Raw genomic sequence first — 25,441 nt, 5'->3', positions numbered from 1 at the left:
CACAGTCCACCCTCCTGTTTTGCTTTGCTGGAATGTGGCCTTGAACTCTGAGCATGGTTCTCGCCTGTCTGGACGGAGGATGGAGAGGGGTGTGTGCAGAAGCTAGCCTGCTCAAAGCAAAAATTCACAATTGTGGCTCTATCTGCTTTTTCCTCCAGCCCCACCCGCTGCTGGCATATGCGGTCCCCTACCCTTGCTATATGGGTTAAACCACAGAGCCTAGGACTTGCCGATCAGAAGGTCGGCGGTTCAAATCCCTGTGACGGGGTGAGCTCCCGTTGTTCGGTCCCTGCTCCTGCCAACCTAGCAGTTCGAAAGCACGTCAAAGTGCAAGTAGATAAATAGGTACCGCTCCGGCGGGAAGGTAAATGGCATTTCCGTGCGCTGCTCTGGTTCGCCGGAAGTGGGTTGGTCATGCTGGCCACATGACCCGGAAGCTGTAAGCTGGCTCCCTTGGCCAATAAAGCGAGATGAGCGCCGCAACCCCAGAGTTGGTCACGACTGGACCTAATGGTCAGGGGTCCCTTTACCTTTACCCTTGCTATATGCACCAAAGACAACAAAGAGCTTTAAACATATTTATTATGGCACAAGTTGTGGCAGGTGTGGGGAGAGAGAATTGCAAAGCGGGATCAGAAATTCTGTGACAGTGCAGGAGAGTTTTGTGCGCCTTTTCTTAACTACGCACAAAATGTGCATGCAGTCTAATCCAAAGATTAAAATATCTAATTGGAGTGGGTGTGAGCTACTCCAAATTTGGGGGGGCGGAATGAATTGGCAAAATGAGAGTCAGTGTTGCACCAGAAGCACCCAGAGCATTGCTTTCCGTAGCGGACAAGACACTTTCAGTCGCTATTGAGCAAAGTTACTCACCCAAGTACAACCCTGTTACATCAGATGTTATAAAACTTAATTAGAAGGCAGTTCTTCACAGTTTTACTGGCCAGATGTTTCAGATTATAGAGCTGTAGGAAGACAGTCCACGATACCAAAATGAAGCTTTATTGACAATAAAGAATTCTCATAGTACTAGTGATCCTCTGGCATCAACATATTGTTGTCAAGGAAGGAGATGTATGTGGTATTCTGTATGGCCACATTGTGCAAGGAAGGGAGCTCCAGTCTGGATGAAAATAGATTCCTTCCACCATACAGCTATGAGGGGCTTTCCCCCCCAGGGGGAGCGTTCTTTTGTGCTAATACAAGCTGTCCCCTGTCCCCCCAAAAAACCCATATAGCAATGCATGTAGGGAAGGAATGGACCTTCTGTCTTCACATACTTCTCTACCTATGGCAATTGGGATTTCTTTAACCTGAAATTAAAGAGGGAAAGACAGAGATGTAGCTCTATGCTACATAACTGAGCATGGTGCAGCTTTTGCCAACCTGGTGTTCAGCTGATGTTTGGGACTACAACTCCCATGTGCTAGCTGGGGATGATGGGAGTTGTAGTCCGGAACATCTGGAGGGCACCGGGTTGGAAAAGGCTGGCATAATGTACAGTGGTACCTCAGGTTACATACGCTTCAGGTTACATACGCTTCAGGTTACAGACTCCGCTAACCCAGAAATAGTGCTTCAGGTTAAGAACTTTGCTTCAGGATGAGAACAGAAATCGTGCTCCAGCGGCGCGGCAGCAGCAGGAGGCCCCATTAGCTAAAGTGGTGCTTCAGGTTAAGAACGGACCTCCGGGACGAATTATGTACTTAACCAGAGGTACCACTGTATATAGTTTGGCCATAAGAGTAGTTCAGTGTAGTGCAACCACTTTTATCTAGATTCAGCTTCGTCCGACTTTTCGTTAAAAGCCGAGAGAGAAACAGCTGCCTCTGCATACAAATGTGCGCGCACTCTCTCTCTCTCTCTCTCTCTCTCTCTCTCACACACACACACACACACACACACAACAAACAAACGAGCAGCTTTGAGCCTTAGAAAGAGGCCTGGATGTCCTTGGCATTTGTTGACACAACTCTTAGGAAGATTCCAATGATCTTACCCAGTGATACTGTCTAGAAGTTATACATCAGGGACGGATCCATGTAGAACCCTATGTTACAGAATCCGTTTCTGCCCCTAAAGAAGGACAGGAAGCAGATTTATTACGGGTTAGGAAAAGATGTTTCATCTAGGAAAATCTGCCATTAATCTTCCACCATGAACGAGTGGGGAGGGCAACGTAGAAGCATGTGGTCACAGCACTCATTCCCAGCTTCATAAACCATAGTTGCATCTGAACCAGGGCATTATATTCTCCATATATTTGGAATATAATGCCCTGGTTCAGATGTAACTATGGTTTATGAAGCTGGAAATGAGCTGTGCCTGCATGCTTCTATGCTGACTCTCCCCCTCCCCCAATATCCTGGATTTGACCTTTTCATTCTCAACAGCAGCGCCAGGGAGCACACTCTCAGGGCTAATCTGAGTTCACATGCCAGTGGTGCATAGCTGTCAACGTTTCCCTTTTTTTAAGGGAAACGTTAGGGAAGCTTTTAATGTCTGATGTATTATTGTATTTTAATATTTGGTTGGAAGCCGCCCAGAGTGGCTGGGGAAGCCCAGCCAGAAGGGCGGGGTATAAATAATTTTATTATTATTATTATTATTATTATTATTATTATTATTATTATTAGATTCCTCACAAGAAAGGGGAAAAGCTGACAACTATGCAGTGGTGGGGTGGAGCCTGTGGCAGAAGTAGGCGGGGCAATAGATTTGTCTCTTACCTTTCCTCTACCTTTCAAACCATGCAAAAGCCTGAGGTGCACACACACTCCACCCCGGAAAGCAAAATGCATTGTTGCAGCCCAAGGAAACATTCCAGCAAGGCAAAACCTCTCAAGGAGGCCTGCAGAAGAGCCAGTGAGAGATGTGGCATGGAAAGAGTGTGTGTGTGTGTGTGTGTGTCTCTGTGTGTGTGTGTGTAGCCTGAGAGTCGAGTCTCAAGGGCCAGATAGGGCTGCATTTGGGCCTGAAGTTTCGAGCCCCTGATCCAAGCATAATTTGCGTGTATTTCTTAGAAACCTTGGGGAAACACACACACACACAATGCAGAGCAAGAAATATTTGCTGCCTCAATAATAATGGTGGTGGTGATTTGTTTATTATTATTTTTGTAGAACGGAACTCTAGTACATAGCTACAGAGGCACTGGGGGAATATTTGAAGTCTGCTGGAATGCTAAAGGAGACAAAGTGGGGGCTAGTGCATCAGATGGATCGGTGAGTCTTTTCAGACTTCATTTTCAGTGATTGTTCCTATCCCATAAATGAGCATAGTTCCCACGTTGTTAAAACTGTCCTCCCCCCGTGATAAGATGAGAGATCTGTGAGTTAGTGAGCAGTATCCAGTGGCGTTTAAGTGCACTCACATCTCCATATGTCCTCTGAGCAAGGAACACCATTTGGTCTGATTTCATCCTTTTGAAACATCCTGCAGAGCTTTTTGTAGCTGGGAGACTTAACAGATCCGTGAAGTACCCTTTAATGTCTTAGCTTAAGCTCTCGATGGTGTTTTATAACAGATGGCAGAAGCAGTGATATGTAAGAATGCTGCTACTCTGTTGTATGCGTTCTCCAAGGACCAAATGGACTCCCAAGATTATTGCATTATTTCACATGCTGAGGATCCTTCTCATGAGTGTGTGTTTTAGGAGCATATGTTTGCTTCTCCAGCATGCAGAGAGGACCTGTAACTGGGTGACTGTGCAAACTGAACCTTTCTGATTGTGATACCTTTCCCTTGTTCAATATTCCCTGCTGGATCGCCCAGATCATTGTAAATACAATTATTACCGTGCAATTACGAGTGAACAATATTAAGATATCCGAACAATGTTTTTTGATCGTTTTACACCTCTCTCTCTCTGCCTTCTAGGTTTGTGTTCTAGACCTGCGAAAGTAAATGTTTTAGAAGAAAATTTGCAAATGGACCAGCATTGAATGTGTGGGTAGAAGCACTCTTCAAAACTATTTTTTAACATCTCTAGAACTGCAAGAACAGGGGAAACAAACAGAAACTGGGCGGGGGGGACCCCAGAGTGTACAACAAAGGCAACTCTCCCAGGCGGCAGAAGCCTGCAAAATGTTTTGTCCATAACCTTCACCGTGGAGTTAAGACACAATCACGTAGGGGGAGGGGTTGGGGATGGTTTCCACCTGGAACCTTCAGCCTTTGGAAGCAAGAGGCCACCACCAGCTAAGACCCCGTAGCGTTTGGTTTGGGTCTCTGAGAACTCGCTCTGATGGCTGCAGAAAAGAAGAGGAAAAGCTGTGCCAAAAATGATAATAAAAATAATAATAATTAAAAAAAAGAAAACCTATAAAGCAAAATGCTTTGATAAACCAAAATGGGGAGAGAGAGAGAGAGAGAAAAAAAGAATCCTCCTCCATGTGGTCTTGTATTTTTTTCCCTTCCAATCTGGACACTACCGTTGCTCTCCCAAAGGACATTCAAAGACCAGTTTGTACTGATGACACACACGACTTTGTAATCACAACACTTTCTATTTTCTAGACTACTTTTATTTGTTCAATGGGTTTGCCCCTCCCCACCCCCCTTTCAGCTGGAATATGATAGCCTTTGAGGATCACAGGCATAGTAGGTTTGAACTGAATTTCTTTTCCTTCTTTATTGTGCCCATGTTTTTGTTCGTCTGTTTTGTTTTGCTTTTTTCCGTTGGTGCCCGCAGAAAATGCAGCCAGGTGGGCAAAATGAAAAGTTTTAACAGACTTTTTCTCTCCCCTTCTTTCTGCTCCCCCCACCCCACCTGCCCCTTCCGCTCTTGTCTCTTCTCTCCCAGCTTCTTCTTTCTCTTAATACTTCCATGCTTCAGATCTTAGGGTCTCAAGGGCACTTTCAACAAATTGTGTAATAAGTGCTTTATGTAAGAATGCAATGCCGGGAACGCTTTTTACAGGAGAAAGATGACTTTTTAGGAAAAGAAAGAACCCAGTGTATTTTTGGAAAAAAAAGAGAAGTATTTTTTATGTTGAAACACAATTTTAGAAGCTTAAAATCTCTACCAGATGTAGACTGGATTGTGTTACTCATTCAGAACAAAGAAGACCCCAATTTGAATGGAATCTGATACAGATTTAAAGATGCAGTATCTCTTTTATTTCCTCCTCATGAAAGGCGATTTGCAAAAACAAAGAAACCAGACATTGCTTCTCTTGTAAAATAAAATCTTATTAAAGGGGGGGGAATATTTTGCATGTTTTTAATTTAATTGACAAGTCTTAATGATGTCAATTATGTCACATTATTTCAGAAGGTTAGAGTTTTAAAAATAGATACTTCTTTTCTGAGTCATATATCCAGATAACTCTCAACATTTTTTTTTAAATCCCACATTTCTTGCAGAAAATATTTCCACGTTGAATAATGCCCAATTCTGCCATTTTATTCAAAATGGGTAATTGTTTTTATTTTTATTCTGAGTAATATGTCTAGCGTTTCACAGAGTGTAGAGAGAGAACTTTGTTATTTGCTGACTATTTCTGTTTACAAATACTGCTAAGTTAGGGAGATCTACAGTGGGTTTACTTTTTTAAACTGCTGCTCAACTGCCCAAGGTATTAAATATCTGCAAACCGACCCCTATTTAACTAGCAGTAAGTCCCATTTAACCCAGTGGGACTTGTATCTGAGTAATGTAGACATGCATAGGATTGCACTGTAAGAGGTAATAAGATTAGACTGGTTTAAGCCAACAAATAGCTTTTGGAATTTTGAAAGAGCTAATCCTTTCTCCACAAACATTTCTGACATATTACAGAACTTGCCTCTGGAGACGCTTAGCACCCTGAATTGACCAGCAAGCTCCCAGGGAGAGAGGGATACTGCATCTTTAACTTGGTATACACTGGGTTCCTTATATGGGGCATCAAAAAGCCCAGTATTTCTAGGGTTCAGTGCATATTAGTCCCCCAAGACATATATGAGATTGCATTTTTATTTTTTATTTTAAAAACTAACTTTAGAGCCAAGTGAAGTGCACTTTGTCAAATGTAAGGGTTGTTTTTTTTGTGGGGGGGGGTGTTCTACTTTGTCCTTGTTTCATTCTCTTGTTTTCTTCTTTGCCTTCTAAAAAAATGCGGTTCTTTGTCAATTGCAGAATTGTTACTTCAGCCACTCACTGATTAAGTCTGAATTCTGGCTTCTGAAGTTTTATTGTCTGTGTCAGACTTGAAGCCGGGCTTGGTTCTCATTTCAGCATTTCCCCGGGTTCTGTTGAATCAACATCTCCCCTCACCCCGTTTTGTCTGTACACCCACTCCCCTCTTATAAACACACACACATACACACAAACCCGCACTCTCTTTCAGCAAATCACCTTGTGTGTTGTAGTTTGTTTGTTTCAAGGAGAGAATCAACAGATCATATTCAGTGTCTTGAATAAATTGCTATATTTTGATATTAGAAATCTCTGTGTGAGTTGTTTCTCATTCTTCCTGTGCCATTAACATTTGCCTATTTCCTTAGGTGCACTGTGGCTTCTTCCTTCTTCGACTTTCCAGGGCCATTGGCCATGCTTTCGGGTGCTGTTGGGGATTGTAGTTGAGGAACATTTGGTGGACCAGAGATAGCCCACAGCTGCCGTTCAGGCTCCAAAAAGGCTGACCGTACCTGCTTAGCTTGTCATTTTTAAAGGAACAAAGCAAATAATATTTACCAGCCAAGATTTCATAATTCTGAAGGTACCATTGGGAAAGATTCACATGCAGAAATTCACTATTTGGTGGGTTAATAATGCAAAAGGTGAACTTTTCAGTGATGAGCTGTGCTTGAGATGATGGGCTATATATCTAGTCCTACTTGGGAGTAGACACATAGAATTTAATGGCCATGACTTACTTGGGTCCATTTATTTCAGAAGGTCTACTCTGAGCATCACTTAGTTGGATAGTACCCTATGTCAGAATATGAGAAAGCTGTTGCTATGGTGTTTGAGCAGCAATGGTGGTTGTAAACCTGCGGCTCATTGCTTGATTTTGCTAACTTTATAAGGTAAATCTGAATTTCAAAGGAGGAAGACTTGCTTGTCACTCCATGCTAGACCTTTTTGGGGGGAGTGGGTGTCAGGGTGTCCTCCAGCTCCTCTCCACAGACCGTTTCCAATTATTCAACATCAGCATCATTACCATCTAATTCATGGGCTCCACTTGAGATATGGATTTCAATTGTGCTAGCATCAGAACCTAGCGAGACAAAAAGAGAGAGAGATCTCTCATTACATTCGGAGAGGGAGAGGGATGGCTGAAGAAACTGGTCTGTCTCTTGCTGACTAAAAAAAAAATGAAGGAAACTTACAGCACAAAACTTGCATTTAACCCTACAGAGCAGGGATTTTGCTGTATAAGTGTGTCAAACCACAGAGTATTTTGACTGGACGTCTATGGAGGCACAGTGACTCTTGCTTTAGTGTGGACTGCTATGTATTGTATTATAGAAACTGTATTTTCAAGATGATTGTGTTGTTCCATGAGGCATTAGGGAGATGTTGGGTAGCTTATCAGGTGTAGGAGTCAGGAAGTCTGGAGAAAGAATTGTTGGTGGCTTGAGCAAAGATGTTAAAACTAGGAAAGACCTCATGACCGGGAATAAAGCTTGTGACATTTCCACAGAAAATACAGAATTTAGTTGAGCTCTTATGCCTGAAAGGCTTCCATTCATTTTTTTTTCTTTTAATGCCAAAGCAGCTGCTGCATAGAAGTGTTTGATGTTTTCCCTGGTCACACTGAGAGTTGATGGCTGAACGTATTTGCTGCTCATTGCCATCAACAGTTCTGAATCTATAGCCCCTATGAAATGTTTAGTAGAAGATATTTTTTTATGAGACTGAGTGCGACAGCAAGTTTAGGGCAAAGGTGAGCAGAGTTTTGCACAATTTTTAAAAATGTATGGGGGTGTGACATTCTGACTCTAAAAATATCTCCCCGCTATCTGCTTGAAGTCCAATCAAAACTGACGTGAACAAGCCAGAGACTAGCAACAAACTGCATGTGAGCCTGTTGTGAGGCTTGTCGCCCATGCCCCATAGGAGTGTGTGTCTGTTTTCTCTCTCTTCACTTCTAGCACAATATTTGGTTTATTGCTTTTCTAACCCACGCTTCAGCACGTCTCAATCCAGGCACTAATGGACCGGGGGCGGGGGGAATCTGCTTTCTTTTAACAAAGCCCTTTCTTCTGAGCCAGAGAGAAGACCAAGTATGTTCTGTTGCTCGTTATTAATAGCAGATGCTGACATATCAAGTCTTTGTTCTTGCGACTAGATAGGGGCCTGTACTGAATTATAGTACTCTAGCTGTCTCTTTAAGTATCAAAGAAATTTGAACTGGGATATGTATCTGAACTGTGTGTGCCTTAGGAACACCGGCAGCTTGCATGCTTGGTAGGGATGTGGGTGAGGGCCTTCCTGGTGGCTGCTCCGGGATTTTGGAACTCCCTAGAGATGTTAGGCTGGCTCCCTCCTTGTCCTTTCGTTGGCAGGTGAAGACCACCTTATTCCAACAAGCTTTTGGGAACTGCTTTTAATGAGAGGGCTAGTGCCATGGAGTTCTTACTGTAATTCTCTGTATGTTTTGAATAATGTGTGTACACACACACACACAATTCTATTGATATTTAGGTGTTTTTTTTAATGATTCCCGCATTTTTAGCTGTTCGTATTTTATCTGTAAGCTGCCTTGAGTCTCTGTCAGGGATAAAGGTGGGGTCTAATGAAGTTCAGCCGGAACTCAGTTCTGGCACCTCCCGGTTGGGTGCCATTGGCATTGTAAGAGAAGTTCCAGCACCTCTTTTTCTAGAAAAATAGTACTGATAATATAATTATATTGAGTCCCATCCAGTTCAGTAGACTTAGGACAGATCTCCAATGTTTCAGACAGGAGTCATTTGTCTGACGTAATGAGGGCCTTCTGCTTGCTTTTTCCACAGCCTACTGTTCGTTTACCTGCCATGTTTTTATTAGAATAGTATAATTATTCCCGTTTGCCCTGACCAGAAAAAATCTGAATGCCAGGAATCATGGGCGTGAATTTTATTTTATTTTTAAGCACTCACAATTTGATGCTGGAACGTAGTGGCCATGGACTGTGTGTGCTCAGGCCTTCAAGCCCTCTTCCAAGAAGGAATAGGTTTGTGTAAGAAAAATTGCTTGTGGCTGACAGTACCATGGAGGCTCTTGCCTCATCAAAACTGTGTCTCCTTCTGTCCACTGAATTTCAGGCTCGTTCCCCACCTCTCTTGCAGAACCCTTCTTCTATCTAGATCTGGGTAGTAGTGCCCATGACTGGCATCCCCGAAACTGCTTCTTTAAACCTACTTCTGAGTAGACATGCATAGGCTTGTATTGGAACAGACGTTGTTTAAATGTTCTCCCACTGTGATAGCACAACAAGAATTTCCAAACCATTTCTGTTTATTTCAAGCCACATTAATATAGCTTACGTATAACATAGCCCAGGTTAGAAGGTACAGTGGTACCTCAGGTTAAGTACTTAATTCGTTCCGGAGGTCCATTCTTAACCTGAAACTGTTCTTAACCCGGGGCCTCCTGTTGCTGCCGGAACCCGATTTCTGTTCTCATCCTGAAGCAAAGTTCTTAACCTGAAGCACTATTTCTGGGTTAGCGGAGTCTGTAACCTGAAGCATATGTATCCTGAGGTACCACTGTACATAAGAAGCACCTGTTGGGATTGGGCCAATGGCCCATCTAGTCCAGCATCCAGTGCCTAGATGCTTGTGCAAAACTCACCAGCAGCACCCAAGCACAAGAGCACTCTCCCCTTATGCAGTTTGCAACAACTGGCATTCAGAAGCATACTGTATTTTGCATGGCCAGTCAGAAATAAGATTAGAAAAACAAGTAGGCGTCATAAGCCTTGTGCTCGACTTGTCTCCATCCCCAATCATGTGCTCTTGCCAAGGCAAGAAATTGAAACAACTATCTGACATCACAAAGACCAGCCACCTTTGGCCCGTTTCACAGTGGGGCTCATTGGGTTTGTTTGCTTAGTTAAATGTTAAGGGTTTGCATTGCTCAGTTGGATGCTGGCTCTCTCGTGTGCCTGGCAGTTTCTGTTCAAGAATTCTTCAGAAATCTTGACCCACTAGGCCAGGCCTTTGCCTGTGTAAACAGAAAGGCACGATGATGTTCTAACATTTACGTGATGGAGTGAGGGAATGGAACAACATGTTTAAAAAACAAGTGGGTGGTTGTTCTTTTCCTTCGTTAAAAAGGATGATGAAATGGCATCTTAAGTGTTTGGATGTTTTATTTTCTAAATGTTAACCACCTTCCAGAACCAATGCTACGTCAGCAGCAAAAGGCTGCTAAGGAGAGACTAGGTAGGTGTACAGCTACAACTCTCACACTGTCTCTACAGAATGATCGGCTCTCACCTTGCCCCACCTGATGTCCTCCTGATGTTTGGGACTGTACCTCCCATCATCCCGAACCACTGGCTGGGGCCCATGGAAGTCATAGCTCAAAGTATGCAGAAGACACACCACACTGGGGAAGGCTGGTCTATACTCTTGTGTGCAAAAAACCTTGAAGCAGGATGCCTTTTCTAGCCCTGCTAATATTGTACCTTGAAACAAGTGATTGGGAGGGATTCTAGCTGGGTTTGAACTATGAGATCTACCACAGGCAAGGTGTCCTTTGCCACACAAACAGGGTTCAGGTAGTGCAGCAGCTGTGTTTGACTTCCACCATGTGTAACGACACAACTTAGGATGTGTGTTTATAGCCATTTATGCATCTACCACCCCCTTCCTTTTAAGGGACAAAGGCTGAGACAAGCACTTGGGAAGACAGACTTACAATAGCAAGGTCTCAAGGAGTCCAACCTCAGGGGAAAGTTTGAACCAGCCCTTAGGCAAATCAGGCCTGCAAGTCTTGCCTTAAAGCAGCACTGATCCCCACTGCAGCCATCGCAGAGTGTTTTGGGGTTTTTTAGTTCTGCTTAAACAGAGTTGACAGTGGAACAGCCGAAGGAAGTTAGGATTCAAATTGTGCAGAATACATAGATGAAAGTTGACTGGAAGATCCCCAATACAAAAACTGGCTAGAAGAGTAAATTGCATGTGTTTCTGACGTCATATTTTGAATCCGAATATCGGGCGTTCTTTTTCATGCTGCTGTAGCTCTCTTCCCTGAGAAGGTGCTATGTTTTCTGCAAGCCAACTATGTCAACAGACATTTCACAATGGTGCAAAAGCATGTCAAGAAGCACAGAACAGGGTTGAGTACAGTAATAAAGAAACGTTTTCCCTCGTTGGGAAAAGAATAAATGCCAAACTTGGCTGAAGAAAGCAAGCTCTTCTGCATGCTACAAGAGAAAGGCCAAAACTGAGGCTCAAACTACAATGCTGGAGGTATTTCTAATAAAACACAGCAACGTTGCAACCTCAGCTAACCAGGAAAGCCACTAGGGTTACAGAGTTCCGTAATATATTTATTAAAATCATGTACCGTAAGATATACAAGTTATAGGAGACAAGAAAACAAAGTATGCCAAAAGAAACTACAATGCTAATAAGTTCTGAACATCGCAGGAACCGTCTGACAGCGGTATTCTTGTGTGCTGTTTGTCAAAAAGTTGACTTCTCTCATTTTTTTTTACTCCCACATTGCTTCTCTCTCTAGCAAGGGAGTCTTGATGAGTGGAAAGATAGTACAAGAAAAAAAGTGAGGCACTGGTGAGCAAGGGGAAGGATGAACTCTCATTCACAATCGCACATTCTCCAATCACACATTCATGTACACCTCTTAATTCCACTTTGTGTTGACTGACAGCTGAATAGGTGAATCAACAGTGTTGAAATATGATCTATGCAACATGCGTGTCCTCCAACAAGAGGAGTGCAAGGGTGAAGCAGCCCTGAGGTGGTACAAGTTACCAGCCCTGGTAGACAGGAGAGTTCCTAGGTGGCCTCTCATCACTGCCAAGGTTACCTTCAGACAGCATGCTTAAGGTTTCATCCGCCTGATGGTTTGGCTCCGCTGTCGTGTTCTTCGAGTCGGGGAAATTCACAGAGTTTCCACTTGGCAAGCCGTAAGCATTTTCAGCAGCTGTTGACGTGGACATCGATTCCCATGGTATTTCGCTTTTTCTCCAGCGCAGGTCCAACTTCCAGCCCGTCCATCCGTAGAAAGCCAGTGTAAAAAGGAAGCCCTGCATTGGATTCAGTACTCCCTAAAGGACCAAAAAGGGCGAGAATCAACATGGCCATGGGTTATGAAGAACCACGGTCCTTTTAAAAGAATTCAGTCAGTTTTAATTATTTACACATCACATTTCAGTATGAGAACCTCCCAAGGCAGCATACAGTGGTACCTTGGTTCTCAAACACCTTGGTACTTGAACAACGTCGAGCCCAAACACTGCAAATCCAGAAGTAAGTGTTACGGTTTGTGAAAATTTTTCAGAAGCTGAACGTGCTCCATTTTGAGTGTTACACTTCCGACGCCACACTTCCATTTTGAGTGTTATTCTGAGGTCTGTCTGTTTTTGCTGTTTATTTTGCATTTTAGTTTTTGCAGCTTTTTTGTTTTTGTGACTGTGTGGAACCCAGTTCAGCTACTGATTGACTGTGTGACTGCAGTACATTGTTTATTGCTTTCATTTTATGGATCAATGGTCTCGTTAGATAGTAAAATTCATGTTAAATTGCTGTTTTAGGGGTTGTTTTTAAAAGTCTGGAATGGATTAATCCATGCGTGCCTTGGTTTTGGAATGCTTTGGTTTTGGAACAGACTTCCAGAACGGATTAAGTTTGAGAGAGGAGTTTGGCAAAACTCCTGGGGAAATTAATGATAACTCTTGTCCCCTTCACTTACTACGGAAATAAAAGTATAATTTCTCTGAGCAATCCTCAGGTCTGGAACGTGTCCAGAGGAAGGCAACCAAAATGGTCAAAGGCCTGGAAACGATGCCTTATGAGGAACGGCTAAGGGAGCTGGGCATGTTTAGCCTGGAGAAGAGGAGGTTAAGGGGTGATATGATAGCCATGTTCAAATATATAAAAGGATGTCACATAGCGGAGGGAGAAAGGTTGTTTTCTGCTGCTCCAGAGAAGCGGACACGGAGCAATGGATCCAAACTACAAGAAAGAAGATTCCACCTAAACATTAGGAAGAACTTCCTGACAGTAAGAGCTGTTTGACAGTGGAATTTGCTGCCAAGGAGTGTGGTGGAGTCTCCTTCTTTGGAGGTCTTTAAGCAGAGGCTTGACAACCATATGTCAGGAGTGCTCTGATGGTGTTTCCTGCTTGGCAGGGGGTTGGACTCGATGGCCCTTGCGGTCTCTTCCAACTCTATGATTCTATGATTCTATTCTATGATTCTAGGTGTGCAGCACAGCCACCTTCAGCCTTTGCTTTGGGAAGGGGGGCTTCTCTCCCGACTCCTGCCTAAACGAAGAAGATGGAACAAGAATAATACCTAAAGACTCTTCCAGCCCTGTTTGAACATTTCCCTCTTGCATGTGGGGGAGATGGTGTAGCTACACTAACTGACCCATCCATGCGCTGAGGGGATCAGACATCTGTAGTGGCGACTCTGCTCTGCATATAGGTACCTGATAATAGAAGCATTTTCAAATGGAAATGGGCTAGGATGAGGAGTGGAGAGGAAGGAGGCTCTCCCACAGAAGAAGTTCCAATGGAGACACTGGGACTGGGACGAGCCTGCGTGTCTCACCAGCGTACCTGAGAGCGAGTCGGGACATGCAAAAGTGCTCCTTCGCTGAACTTGGCATTATTGCACATTGGAAACAAAAGGTATGTACAGTGGTACCTCAGAAGTTGAACGGAATCCATTCCAGAAGTCTGTTTGACTTCCAAAACGTTCAGAAACCAAGGCGCAGCTTCTGATTGGCTGCAGGAAGCTCCAGGTCAGACATTCGGGTTCCAAAGAGCGTTCGAAAACCAGAACAATCACTTCCGGTTTTCGGGAGCCAAAACGTTTGAGTCCCAAGGCATTTGAAAACCAAGATATGACTGTATTAAGCATTGTTTTGAAGGAGCATTCAAGGTTGCTCCCTTCAGCATTCTATACATTTGTTGGTGTGAGGAAGTATTAGTTACTGGTTAGCAGGAAGGCAAAACTAAAAAAAAGCAACCCCGGCTGTGAAGCTATGTATACACACTTGCCTGGAAGTAAAGCCCACTGACCTCGGTAGGACTGATTTCAGATGTAAACATAATTATGATGGAACGACACTGTAGCTCAGTGCTAGAGCATCTGTTTTCCATGCAGAAAGTCCTAAGTTCAATCTTGTATCTCCAGCATTCCCCTGCCTGAAACCCTGGAGTCTGCACGTTTGCTTATTTATTATTACTACTACTGCTACACATGTGGACAAAGAGACACAGAACACTCCCTAAGACAAAAATAGGACAGCACACTAGAGTGGTCATGAGATTTCCAGCAAAGTCACACTGCTGTGTTGTGGGGAAGAGAGAGGAAGAGAAAGGTAGAAAGAAGGAAGTTAAACATGAGATACTGGGCAGAAAAATTAAAAAAGGGGGAGAAGGCAGACAAAAGTGTAATTTCACAGCCGTACAAGGAAATGAATGACATAAAGGGCTCTAAAGAGCAAAGAAAGTAATGGAAGCTCTGCTATGTTGAGGGAAGAGGGAGACAGTGGAAGGAGGAACAGGAAGCCAATGATGAAAAGTAACACTAGGCAAGAGAAGGACAAGGATCGCTCCAGGTGAGGAGAGAGAGATGCTGAGACTTCAGGAGAAAGTGACAGGGCTGATTAGAAACCAACTCTGCCATGACTCAGTAACCTGGTATTGATCATTATCAACAAGCCTGTATGGATAAAAAAAAGTACACAAGCAAATTAAAAGATTCCCCTGACAGTTAATTACTACCTGTATTGTAGGCACCTGCAGCCAAAGGAAAAGAAAAATAAAGTGGTTCGCACTTCTGTCTATCCAGTGAACTTCCAAATTCATCACTTCCTGCACTGTCCTCAGCAGGATAATTCTGTCCCTGCCCCACCCTGCAGGTCTCTGGGGACTCCTTTCCTGTTGGATGGCCACCTTGCCAATGACACTCGTTTAGGAAGCCCGAAAAAGCATTGCTAAGCCCTTACCATTATGATCCACGTGATCAGTGCTGCATTCCGGACGTGTTTCAAGGGGCTTCCGTTGATATCTGGCTGCATTTCTAGGTAGAACAGGAGGCCCTCATTGATGATATTCGATGACCAGCTGATAACAGGCACCAAGAGAAGAAGGCAGAGATATAGATCACTTGATGGATGTCCTTTGTTTTCAAAGCATAGCAAAACAGAAAGAGCTTGGAGAGTTCCCTTTGAATGCTAATTTTCAAAGCCGGTGGCATAAAAGAAGAAGAATGCATGTACAAAATCTCCCTGCCTTGGAATCCCTTTGTGCAGCCTGAGGCAGAGAAACCAATCTAAAATGAAATTTTAACACGCCACTCTCCTGTAGGCTTGTCAGTTGCGGAATTTAATTTTGGTCATTTGGATTCGTACCATAGTATACTGGGCTGTGGTGTAGAGGGAGGAGCAGGGGAGAAAACCCTCATTGCTGTAGGCACCATAAAGAGGAAAATTATAAGTAGCAGTTAGCAGCAGCAACATATAAAGGGCAGGGATGGAAAACCTTCATCCTGAGGGTAACATTCTCTTCTCGGCAACCTTCGGCAACAGGTGGGCACAGCCATAGGTAAGAGTCGGCACAGCAACAAACAGAAATGTAACACTCTCATTTGATTAGTTTCTAAATTTCACCCCGCCACACAACCTCTGCCCTGCATCCAGGCAAGGAAAGAGGCATTTTCAGAGTTCAGTCAGACATGCCATCCAGGCAAAAGCACTCAGGATGTGAAGCAGAGGCAGTAGAGAAGGAGGGTAGCTTGGGAAGAATCCAAAGGGTCAGGCAGAGAGGTCTGGAGGGATACATTTGCCCCCTGAGCCTGAGGTTCCCCACCCCTGTATAAAGGGAGGGAGCACGTGCGCACACACCTGGGTCAAAATTTCAGATAAACGAAACTGACTTTTTAAAATGTGGAGCTGACGCAACATCAGCCTATGCATTTGCCCGCACGATATCGTTAAAAGAAACTATTCCATTAAGCGGGAGGGCGGAAATGTGTCTTACCAAATAACAACCACCAGCATGATTTTGAAAAAGCGAACTTTGATCTCTGTCCCCAGGCGCCTTTCATTCTCTGTATAGATCCCTTGTCGTCCCTTCAGTAAGGATGCAACTGGAAAGGAGAAATAAAATGCATTGGACACACCGTGAGATAAAGCCCAGCGATTTTAAGGTCAGCAGTGAAGATCAATGGCACATCCCACTAGGTTGTTTCTCTTGCCCAAGCCCCATTAAAATGCTACTGGTTTCAAAAGGGCTTACACAGGATAGTTGGGCCCAAACTTTAACGTCACTAATGTAATCTGTTCCTAAGATTGGCACTATGCAACAGCAGCAGTAATAGCCAGGCAGAAGTATATGGCCGGTCTGTTAAAAAAACACCTCATGGCCCCCCAGATGTTGTTGGAACCAAAGCCCAGCAGCAGAAGCCAGCATGGCCAATCGTCAGGGATGATGAAAGTTGCAGTCCAACCACATCTGGAGAGTACCAGGTTCCCTCTAAGGAAGATAAAATAATGGGCAGAATTTGAGTCCTGTGAGCTGAAGCCCTGGGCACGGACTTCTATTTCTGCCCTTCTCCTCTGCATACCCCTGAAGTTGGCTCAGTTTGGGGGTTGGGAGTTCCTTTGGAAGAGCACATAGGAGGAGGGGGGTCACTCTATCTGGCATTCCAAAATGCTTGCCCTGGCAGAATGATCATCTTAGCATGATGCTGAATCCCTCCCAAAGTTTTCTGAAAGTTTCTGGGTACAGAGGTGTAATCTATTCAGGAAGCCACCTTTTGATTCATAGAAGTTCTCAATTCTCTCCTTCTGATTACCTGCGTCCCTTGATTAAAAAAGGAACCATGATCCGTTAAGACACGTTCCTAATACTTGTTTTTCATTCACACGCGCAAATTCCGATTGCCATCTGGAATCTTACCAGCGGTGACTGTCCTGCTGAAAAGGACTGGGTTCGCCACCAGAACAAGCACCAATGGAACGTAGGTCGTGACGTAATGTGGAATCGCATGCTCCAGACCATTTTCGCAACTGAAGAGGTGGGGAGAAAAATGGGCAGTGAACAGATTTTATTTCTCATTCCCTTCCTCCAAGATTAGAGCTACCTCTAATCACTCAGGATTCCCAATGGGCTTCCTGCCTAGCCAGAAACACGGGAATAATTGTGATGTGAGCATCCACGTGTGTGTGTGTGTGTGTGTGTGTGTGTATATATATATATATATATATATATATGTCTGTCCCATGTTCAGACAATATGATAGCTTCTACTACTTCCACTTTCACATTACAGCACAAAAATCCCCACTGTACCATATTCTTCCATCTATAAGATGCCTCCTATTTGGGGGGTCTCAAAATTTAGAAAATAGGGGGGGTGAGGTTTTTGGGGGAATGCCGAAAATTGCTCACCCGCCAGAACACAGCACACAACCGCTCGCATTGCTTACAATCTCGGGCTCGCACTTTGTTCCGAGGGGTGAGCAATTTTCGGCATCTCCTCCCCCCCCCCCCAAACAATCAAGCGGCCAGTCGCTGCTTAAAAACTCAGGCTTGTACTTCGTTCCGGCAGGTGAGCGATTTTCAGCATTGGCCGCTTGATTGTTGTGGGGGGGAATCCCGAAAATTGCTCACCCGCCGGAACGCAGCACACAACCACTCGCGGCGCAGCTGCCTGATTGCCGCCATTAGCCCTCCTGCTTGCCGCTGTAGCAGTCAATAGACAGCTGCCCTTGTTGCAGTGAGCGGGAGCGTGATTGGTGGCTGCTGGCGGTGATCGGGGAGCTGATAGGTGGTTTCTGCGACACGAGCGGTTGTGTGCTGCATTATGGTGGGTGAGCGATTTTCGGCATCCCCTCCCCAAACAATCAAGCGGCTAATTGCCGCTTACAATCTCAGGCTCGCGCCAAAAAACAATTTTCAAGCAACTGCCTGAACCTGACAAACCTACGCCATCTGCCATGTCCAACTGAATTCATTAAAACTCTGTGTGAATCATAGAAGTAAAGCTAAACAACTTAAAGGTTACCTAGAAACTGAAGGGTAGTATAACATCGCAATTCCCTCCACGCACAGCAGGATCGCCAGGCCCCACGTCATCATGTGATACAACACAATTGTACTAGAAATACATGGAAAGCCAAAGGTTTGGACGTCAGAAATTGCTTCAGCGTTACACACATCATGTGTTCCTCCCTTTTAACGGTGAAGTCAACGGTTTGGGAAACAAATTAGTTATGAGGTTTGGTAAGGAGTTTGACTCAAATCTTGCAGCTCAGCTCTCGGAATGCTGTGTGCGTGTGTGTATTAACTACAAACAACTGATGTTTGGGAAACTTCAATGAAGAAATCAACACACTGCAGGAAAACTGAGGAGAGCAAAAGTCAATTGAGTTGCTAGCAAAGAGTATTCAAAGGTAGTCATGACTCATGAGGTAAGCCCAAGCTAGTGTTAGGCAAGCTTTCATCCAAAAAAAGTAGCAACGGCAGATCAGATCTGGATGCATATTGAGACATGAACAAAAACATAACGCTGAAAATATTGCCCTATTTTTAAAGTGTGGTTTTATTTAACGTTATTACCTCATCCCTGCCGATCTTCTAACAACCAAGTAGGAATCTACAGCATAGCAAAACAGCCACCAAAAGCCAGCACTGTACAAGAGTTGGATCCACATCTGTGGGGGGAAAGGGAAAAAAAGAGGAGGGATTTGTATTTCATAGCTGCAGAGAGTAACAGACAACGTAACGGGACATTTAAACTTGAAAAGTTACATCCAAATATGTGGATGTCAAAGTCATTGAGTGCCAGTATTAGCCCTAGGCTCGGTTCTTGTGCGTACGATTTGATCAGTTGGCTCCCGCAAATGTTACACATGTAAAACGTAATTTGACTTCAGACTCTCCCTCCCCTAGGAAAGGACATCTGATAAGATAAAAGGCTTGTCAAATGCTGCAAGTAAAGCAAGGCTTTCTGAGGTTTGTTCTCACCATTCCCGCTATACTGCCCGCTCGTGATAAACCTGCCAGTGTCACATGGAGAGCAAACCAATGTGTGGGGGGTAGAAATGAAATCAACACATAAATGCATGCAATGGAGAAACTAGCCACAACTTCAGAAATGGCTGCTGTCTATCTGCACAGCCAAATTCAGAGTACTGGGCTCTCACTCTCACAGCAAAAGTGTGGGTCACCCAGAGAAAGGTATCGATCCAATGGGTGGATGGGGAACCCATCCAATCAGGGATGGGGAACCTGTGGCCCTCCGGATCTTCCAGAACCACAACTCCCATCATCCCATACTGGCCAGGGTTGATGGGTATTGGAGTCCAATGACATCCAGAGGGCTACAGGTTCCCCATCTTTGCCTTAGCGTAAAGACAAGAGTGGCCCTGAAATAAAAATGCATCAACTGGAACAGGCAGGCATCAACTTCCATACTTGGTTCTCATCCAGCTAGGAATATGCATGAGGAACCCGCCTATCTAAAGTACGACATTTTGTATGGAATAAAATATTATTACATGAATCACTTTGATAAGAAATGGCTATTTTTTGCTGCACCAAAAAGGGGAGAAAAAAGCTGTGAGAAAAGGATTATCCGCGTTGTAAACCCTGCTGCATATATTCCTCGTGAAAGGCCGATGGAAACATGGAATGTGCAGGTTTCAATCAAGTTAATTCCATGGCATTTATCTGTAGATAATTCACATTTTTTCCCACAACTAGACCTTAGATAAGTGATCTTTCATGTCTGTGTTTACAAGTTCTAACATTCTTCCTTGCAAGAGCTGGAATTCTGCTGCATTCTTTCCCCTTTAAATTGGTCCAGCAGCCTTTATTATTCCACCTTTACTTTCTCTGCAGCTCCTGGAGTTCTGGGTGTTTAGGCTCCATTGAGCTTTCAGTTATTTGTCTCCTCTCTTAATTAGTCATTATGCCCAGTGGCAATTGCTGAGTTTACCTGCAGAAAAGCCACAGTTAAAAATCATGCTTCTTGCAAACTCAGAGGTTTCCCCCTGCTCAGCCCTGATTCCAAAAAGATCTATTTCACCTTTTTTAAAAAATGCTGGTTACTCAAAGCAAAGACTGCTTACTAGTTGAAGAAACTATGCAACACAATCCTATGCATGTTTATTTAGATGATTCACTGTGCTCAAGGTGGCTTACTCCTGGGTAAATGTGCACAGGACTGCAATTGATGGATTGCTTTTTCAACAATATTAAAATCATTATTTTGGGGGGGAAATCTCAAAATTTATTATGAGAAGGAAGACTATCTTTTATCAATTCCCCGCTTTTTATGCCCTATACTGAGAACACATCAGAACTAAACTGGCAATGTGGGTTGGGCAGAAGATGCGAGGGGGTATTTTTAAAAATTTCCCTCCCACTGAAGAGGGAAATTTATTGCACCAGGTCCATCTGGAGCTGGTGTAAATTTGAACCTTTGATGGCAGCACAAGTCAAACAGCATTAAGTGTGCTCCTTCCCTGCACCACCCACCTTCTTCCCACAATTCCACACCATTTTAGTCATTCCACTAGCGTATCTTCACTGGCAGCTCGGCCAACCTTTCTAGGAGGTTTCCCACAGTGGGTGCGTCATGGTGGCAGTGCAGTATCTCAACTTCCAACCACAAAGCACAAATCTACCCCAGCTCACATATTTGATTTCCTCCCTCAGGTGACTCAACCATTTTGAAAAGGTATGGAGAAACGCTCAAGAACTTCAGGCGAGAGGTATCACTTTTGAGGCTTTCCATTTTGTAAGTTCGCTGCAACTGATCCCAGTTTGCCAACAGACTAAAAAGTTCTTGCAGCAGTTGGGAGTGCCTTCCGTGGAACTAATTCAGAGTCACTTCTTTGTCATTAAAAACCATCTAGGCTCTTGAGGCCTTGCTAGCACTCTTCCCTAACACAGTTAATGGCACAGATCCACAGACTGTCGGATTAGATAAGAGATCCCTGTGTGGGAATTCCCACTCAGCCATGACGCCCACTGGCCGATTTTGAGCCAGTTGCTTGCTTTCGGCCTAACTCACCTTGCAGGATTTTGCGATAAGCCCAGCACATGCTGCCCTGACCTCCACAAATGAAAGCCAGAATGCAAATGTGATAAACAAACTAGTTTGTGTGGACCGTGGCCACATCGATTACCTACCGCACTTCCTACACAGAAGGCAGCAGGCCAAACATCCGTCCCATTCACCACAGATATGTTTGCTACGAAGTCTGGGAACCCCAACCAGACAGTTGATCTGAAGATGACACCTAAGGAGGAGGAGGAAAAATTCATGTTAATGTGCTGTGACTCTAGCAAGTTCTATGTTCACCTTGTTTATGCAAATGTTTCCCCAAACCCAGGCATCATGTTGACCACTGAGCCCAGGAGGCTGGACTAGATAAGGTACTGGCTTGATCCAGCAGGGCTCTTCTTCTTAATAATTATTATTATAAGGGAGGACTGAGACTTCCATTCTTTTCGTGTGGTGATATAATAACAGCTTTGCATGGTGATATAATAAATATACCAATTCACAGGGTAAGCGAAGGGATTGTTGCAATGGGCGCTGTCATGCTATGTGATCCTGCATGCTCCATCCTTAGGAGTCAAAGGTAAGGGCATGAAGTTCCCAGAGTTATTGAATCACATGCTCGCCTTCCCAGTCTTCAAACTGCCGTCATGTGAATGACCAGTGATCAGACTTACGGATTTCATTCATGAATTGAGACAATTCAGGGATTAAAAGCTCAGCTGTTTCAACCAAATCCTACTACGGTATGCCTGAGGTGCTGAAGTTGCTGCGGTCTAGCTTTTTTGCCTTTGTGCTTTCTTATCTAGAGCCGCCTTGCTGCCTGCTCTCGAATTATTATCACGCTACTCATGTGTTAAAGAAGATGGGAGCAGAAAGGAGGAGAGTGTCATTTTCTAGCAGAACGTACGCTGTAGCCAAACATTTGCATTACAGTATACAGGATGCACAGTATTTACAAATACAAGTCCAAACATTACAGGTGGTGGTGGTGGATTAGGAAAAAGGGGCACAGCGTGTGTGAACTGGTCATTAGTCTCTTCATCTGCATTTTTGCTAGTACATATAGAAAGCAATCCTAAGAACATTTGCTCAGAAGTAGGTCTCATCAAGTTCAATGGTATTTGCTCCTTGGTAGGATTGTAGCCTTAGCAATTATAACCAGTCATCAAGCAGGATTCAGCTCCAAATGAATTATCATTTTGAGATTTTTTATTTGTAGGGCAGAGAAAAGGCAATAATGGTATACAGACAATGTATAAGTATGCAAGTTTCTTTTCTTTCTTTTTTAAAAGTTAAACCACTCTCATCATTTATTAAGTTAAAAAGCACCAATTGAAAGCACTTATCAGATATTTCATGTCGAGGCCTAAGCTCTTCCTCCATCACAAACTCAAATCTGGTTGCGGTTTTTAAAAAAAGGATCCTGACTTTTAAAAAGGGATTCGGCATTTAGGAAATTCCAAGATGCAGGATAGAGACATGTTCTGGGCGGGCTAAAGACCTCAAGGGGTCCCACTCTGACATTTGCAGATCTCTCCTCTCCTAGTTCCCTTCTTGCTATCCTAAGAGAGGAAATGAGAGGCTGCACCGCTCAGTGCTCCAAGCTGTCGGAAAAACACCCCGGCGCCCGCAACCATTCTTATCCCTGACGTGAAAATGTATCAACCCTGTATGCAAGTTTCTTTGCACTGGGTGCTGTCAATCTATAAGAGAGCAACTGGGTTCACACAAAGTGCAAAACTGAATTTGAAAACTATGGAACCTGAAATCAGAATGGGGAAACTACTATTTGCAATGGATTTTCAGTTCTGATTTGGTGGGTAAGTGCAAACCACAGCTTGCCAATTTCGATGTAATGGCAAAGCAAGCCACAATTTGATGTTATTGTCTGAAATAAACCATTAACCTCTTTCTATTCTGTCAGTGCAGTTCATTCCTTTTGGACAAATCAGGTACATTATTGCAATTGCCCAGAAGGCTCAGTACATGAAGCAGAGGTCAACTGGGGTTCGCCACTGAATGTAATCTCAACAGGGAGCTATACCCTCTCACAACTTCCTACTGAGCTAACCTGTCCTATACAGTTTCATTGTTTTTCATTCATGCTTAGCTGCTTTGGAAGCTTTTTTTTGGCTGAAATTGTAGCATCATGTGTATTTCATAGAATCACAGAATTGTATACTTGGAAGGAACTCCAACTGTCATCAAGTCCAACCCCCTGCAATGGAGGAATCTCAGCTAAAGCATCCATGACAGATGGCCATCCAACCTCTGCTTAGAAACCTCCAAGGAAGGAAAGTCTACTACCTCTCATGGGAGTCTGTTCCACTGTCCAACAGCTTTTACTGTCAGAAAGTTCCTGATGTTCAGTTGCAATCTCCTTTCTTGTCGCTTGAATTCATTGGTTTGACTCCTAGTTTGCTGCATTTATAGTTCACATTTTTAGATGACATTTAAAGCCATCTTAGTGTACACCTAAAAATATGTAAAGCATTTTTTCAAATTCCAGCACTATTTCTTCCATTAAGTCATTGCAATGCAATTAATAAATGACTGTTAACACCTCACTATTTTCCACCCTATAAGTTAATATCAGTTGCATTAATTTTCTCCCTGGTGTTATATATTCTTGTATAATATCAGAACAAACACTATTTTTTTACTTGGAGGTGGAGGGATGGACAACCGAGAGTAGGGCTTTAAAATTCCATCTGTACAAACAGACTTGGTGGCCACTAAACTACAAATTAATGTCAGTCATGTAGCTCAGTGATGGAGAGGCGGTTTTAGTTTTAGATCCTGACATGAGATGGTAGAGGGGATTTAACCTCTTGCTAACTTGCGCAGGCTGGATCGGTATCATGCCCCCGGCCCCCACTGCTTCACCTGCAATTTACACTGGCAAAAAAGTCCCTTGCCTTTCAATTGTCCATTTGGAAAAATAAAAGTAGACAGACTATCATAAGAGTCCTACATTCTTGGACACTTGTGCAAGTGGCCAGAAGGCTGACCACATGATGCAGAGGTCAATTTGGGTTTGCCACTGAATGTAGTCTCAACAGGCAGCTATAGTTGGAAGGGACCATGCAGGAAATCTAGTCCAAACCCCCTGCAACGCAGGAAACTTTTGCTCAACATGGGGCTCAAACCCACAACAATGATGAGATGAGTTAGCTCAGTCTGTTTGGCATAAGACTCTTTTATCTCAGGATCGAGAGCCCCACGTCGTGCAAAAGATTCCTGAACTGCAGGGGGTGGGACTAGATGACCCCCGACCCAACTCCGCAATTCTATGAAATAGGATTTGAAGGGAACAGAAGTCATGTAATTGGGGAAGGAACCTGATGATCATCTAGTCCAATGCAGGAATATGCAGCTGTCCCATACGGGGATGGAGACGGAATCTGAACCATCCCTCCAAGTCTGCAACCCTATTGATACCCCAAGCGACAGGTTGCCAATGCAAAAGTCGTCCGTCGCCCTCCCCCTCCCCCAAAAAAAATACCCCCACCACGCGGTGAAGAGGTCTCCTTGCAAAGCAAGCAGGGGGCGACCCTGGCGAGCAGCGCGTGGCCTCCTTACCTAAAGCGCCCAGCATGTCGCAGGCGGAGATGAGCAGCAGGATGGTGGAGGACGAGGACGCCGCCGCCTTGGGCACCTTCCTGGCGCCTTGGCCCCTCTTGGGCAGCAGCTGCAGGGCGCTGAGCGCCAGGCCGGCCGAGGCGCTGCCCAGGCAAACCCCGCAGAAGACCTGCGGCTGGAAAGCGAGCAGCAGCTGCGAGGCCGCGTCCCGGTTGGGGCAGCAGAAGGTCTCCAGCCTGGGAGAGGCCATGAGGGGCGAGCGAGGGAGGAGCAGCGGGCCCGACGGCAGCCAAGCACCCAAAGCAGCCTCCTCTCGCCGTTTCAGGAGGCTTTTTGCTTCATGTTTCTCCCGCCGAGCTGAAGGCAGAGAGTCACGGGGTGGCTGGGTCAGGCGGCGGCATCGCTGGCGCTGCTGCGAAGGCTAAATCCCCTGCAGCGGCCAGGCCCAGCCTGGCGGGGCGGAGATCAGAGCAGCCGCGCGCGGGGGCCTTAATCCGAAGCGGGGCTCTTTCGCTCCGAGGCGTCGGGTAGGCCTTCCCTCAGACTGAAGGGAGAGGGGGGAAAGGAGGAGGGAAACTCCAAAGTGGCAGGACAGGGGGGAATCCCCTCGAGGCAAAAGATGGGCACGTGGTGCTTGAATGGCTACAACGAGGCGGGGATTCTGCCCGG

The 25,441-nt window shown here is 44.6% G+C and overlaps 2 protein-coding genes across 5 annotated transcripts in view; one reads left to right on the top strand and one right to left on the bottom strand.

Annotated features, from left to right (window-relative positions):
• The window catches only part of TBL1X (transducin beta like 1 X-linked), a 130,195-nt gene extending 123,765 nt beyond the window's left edge, over positions 1-6,430 (top strand). For all 4 annotated transcript variants that reach the window (XM_083437477.1, XM_083437476.1, XM_083437475.1 and 1 more), the window contains 2 exons: positions 3,123-3,224; positions 3,880-6,430. In XM_083437477.1, coding sequence (XP_083293603.1) covers positions 3,123-3,224; positions 3,880-3,906 — 129 coding nt within the window. In that variant the 3' untranslated portion in view covers positions 3,907-6,430. The remainder of the gene's footprint in view (positions 1-3,122; positions 3,225-3,879) is intronic.
• A 589-nt stretch (positions 6,431-7,019) lies between these two features.
• GPR143 (G protein-coupled receptor 143) lies at positions 7,020-25,306 on the bottom strand. The gene is made up of 9 exons (XM_083437484.1): positions 24,773-25,306; positions 21,316-21,425; positions 18,736-18,830; positions 18,182-18,274; positions 17,075-17,184; positions 16,154-16,262; positions 15,121-15,238; positions 11,969-12,209; positions 7,020-7,205 (listed from the first exon to the last, which is right to left on the bottom strand). The coding sequence occupies exons 1-9, from the start codon at positions 25,020-25,022 to the stop codon at positions 7,126-7,128; spliced, it is 1,206 nt and encodes a 401-aa protein (XP_083293610.1). The 5' UTR covers positions 25,023-25,306; the 3' UTR covers positions 7,020-7,125.
• Positions 25,307-25,441: the final 135 nt, after the last annotated feature.

The sequence above is a fragment of the Podarcis tiliguerta genome, assembly GCF_965153285.1.
Source record: "Podarcis tiliguerta genome assembly, chromosome: 4".
NCBI lineage: Eukaryota > Metazoa > Chordata > Lepidosauria > Squamata > Lacertidae > Podarcis > Podarcis tiliguerta.
This window is presented reverse-complemented; position numbering and strand designations above follow the sequence as displayed.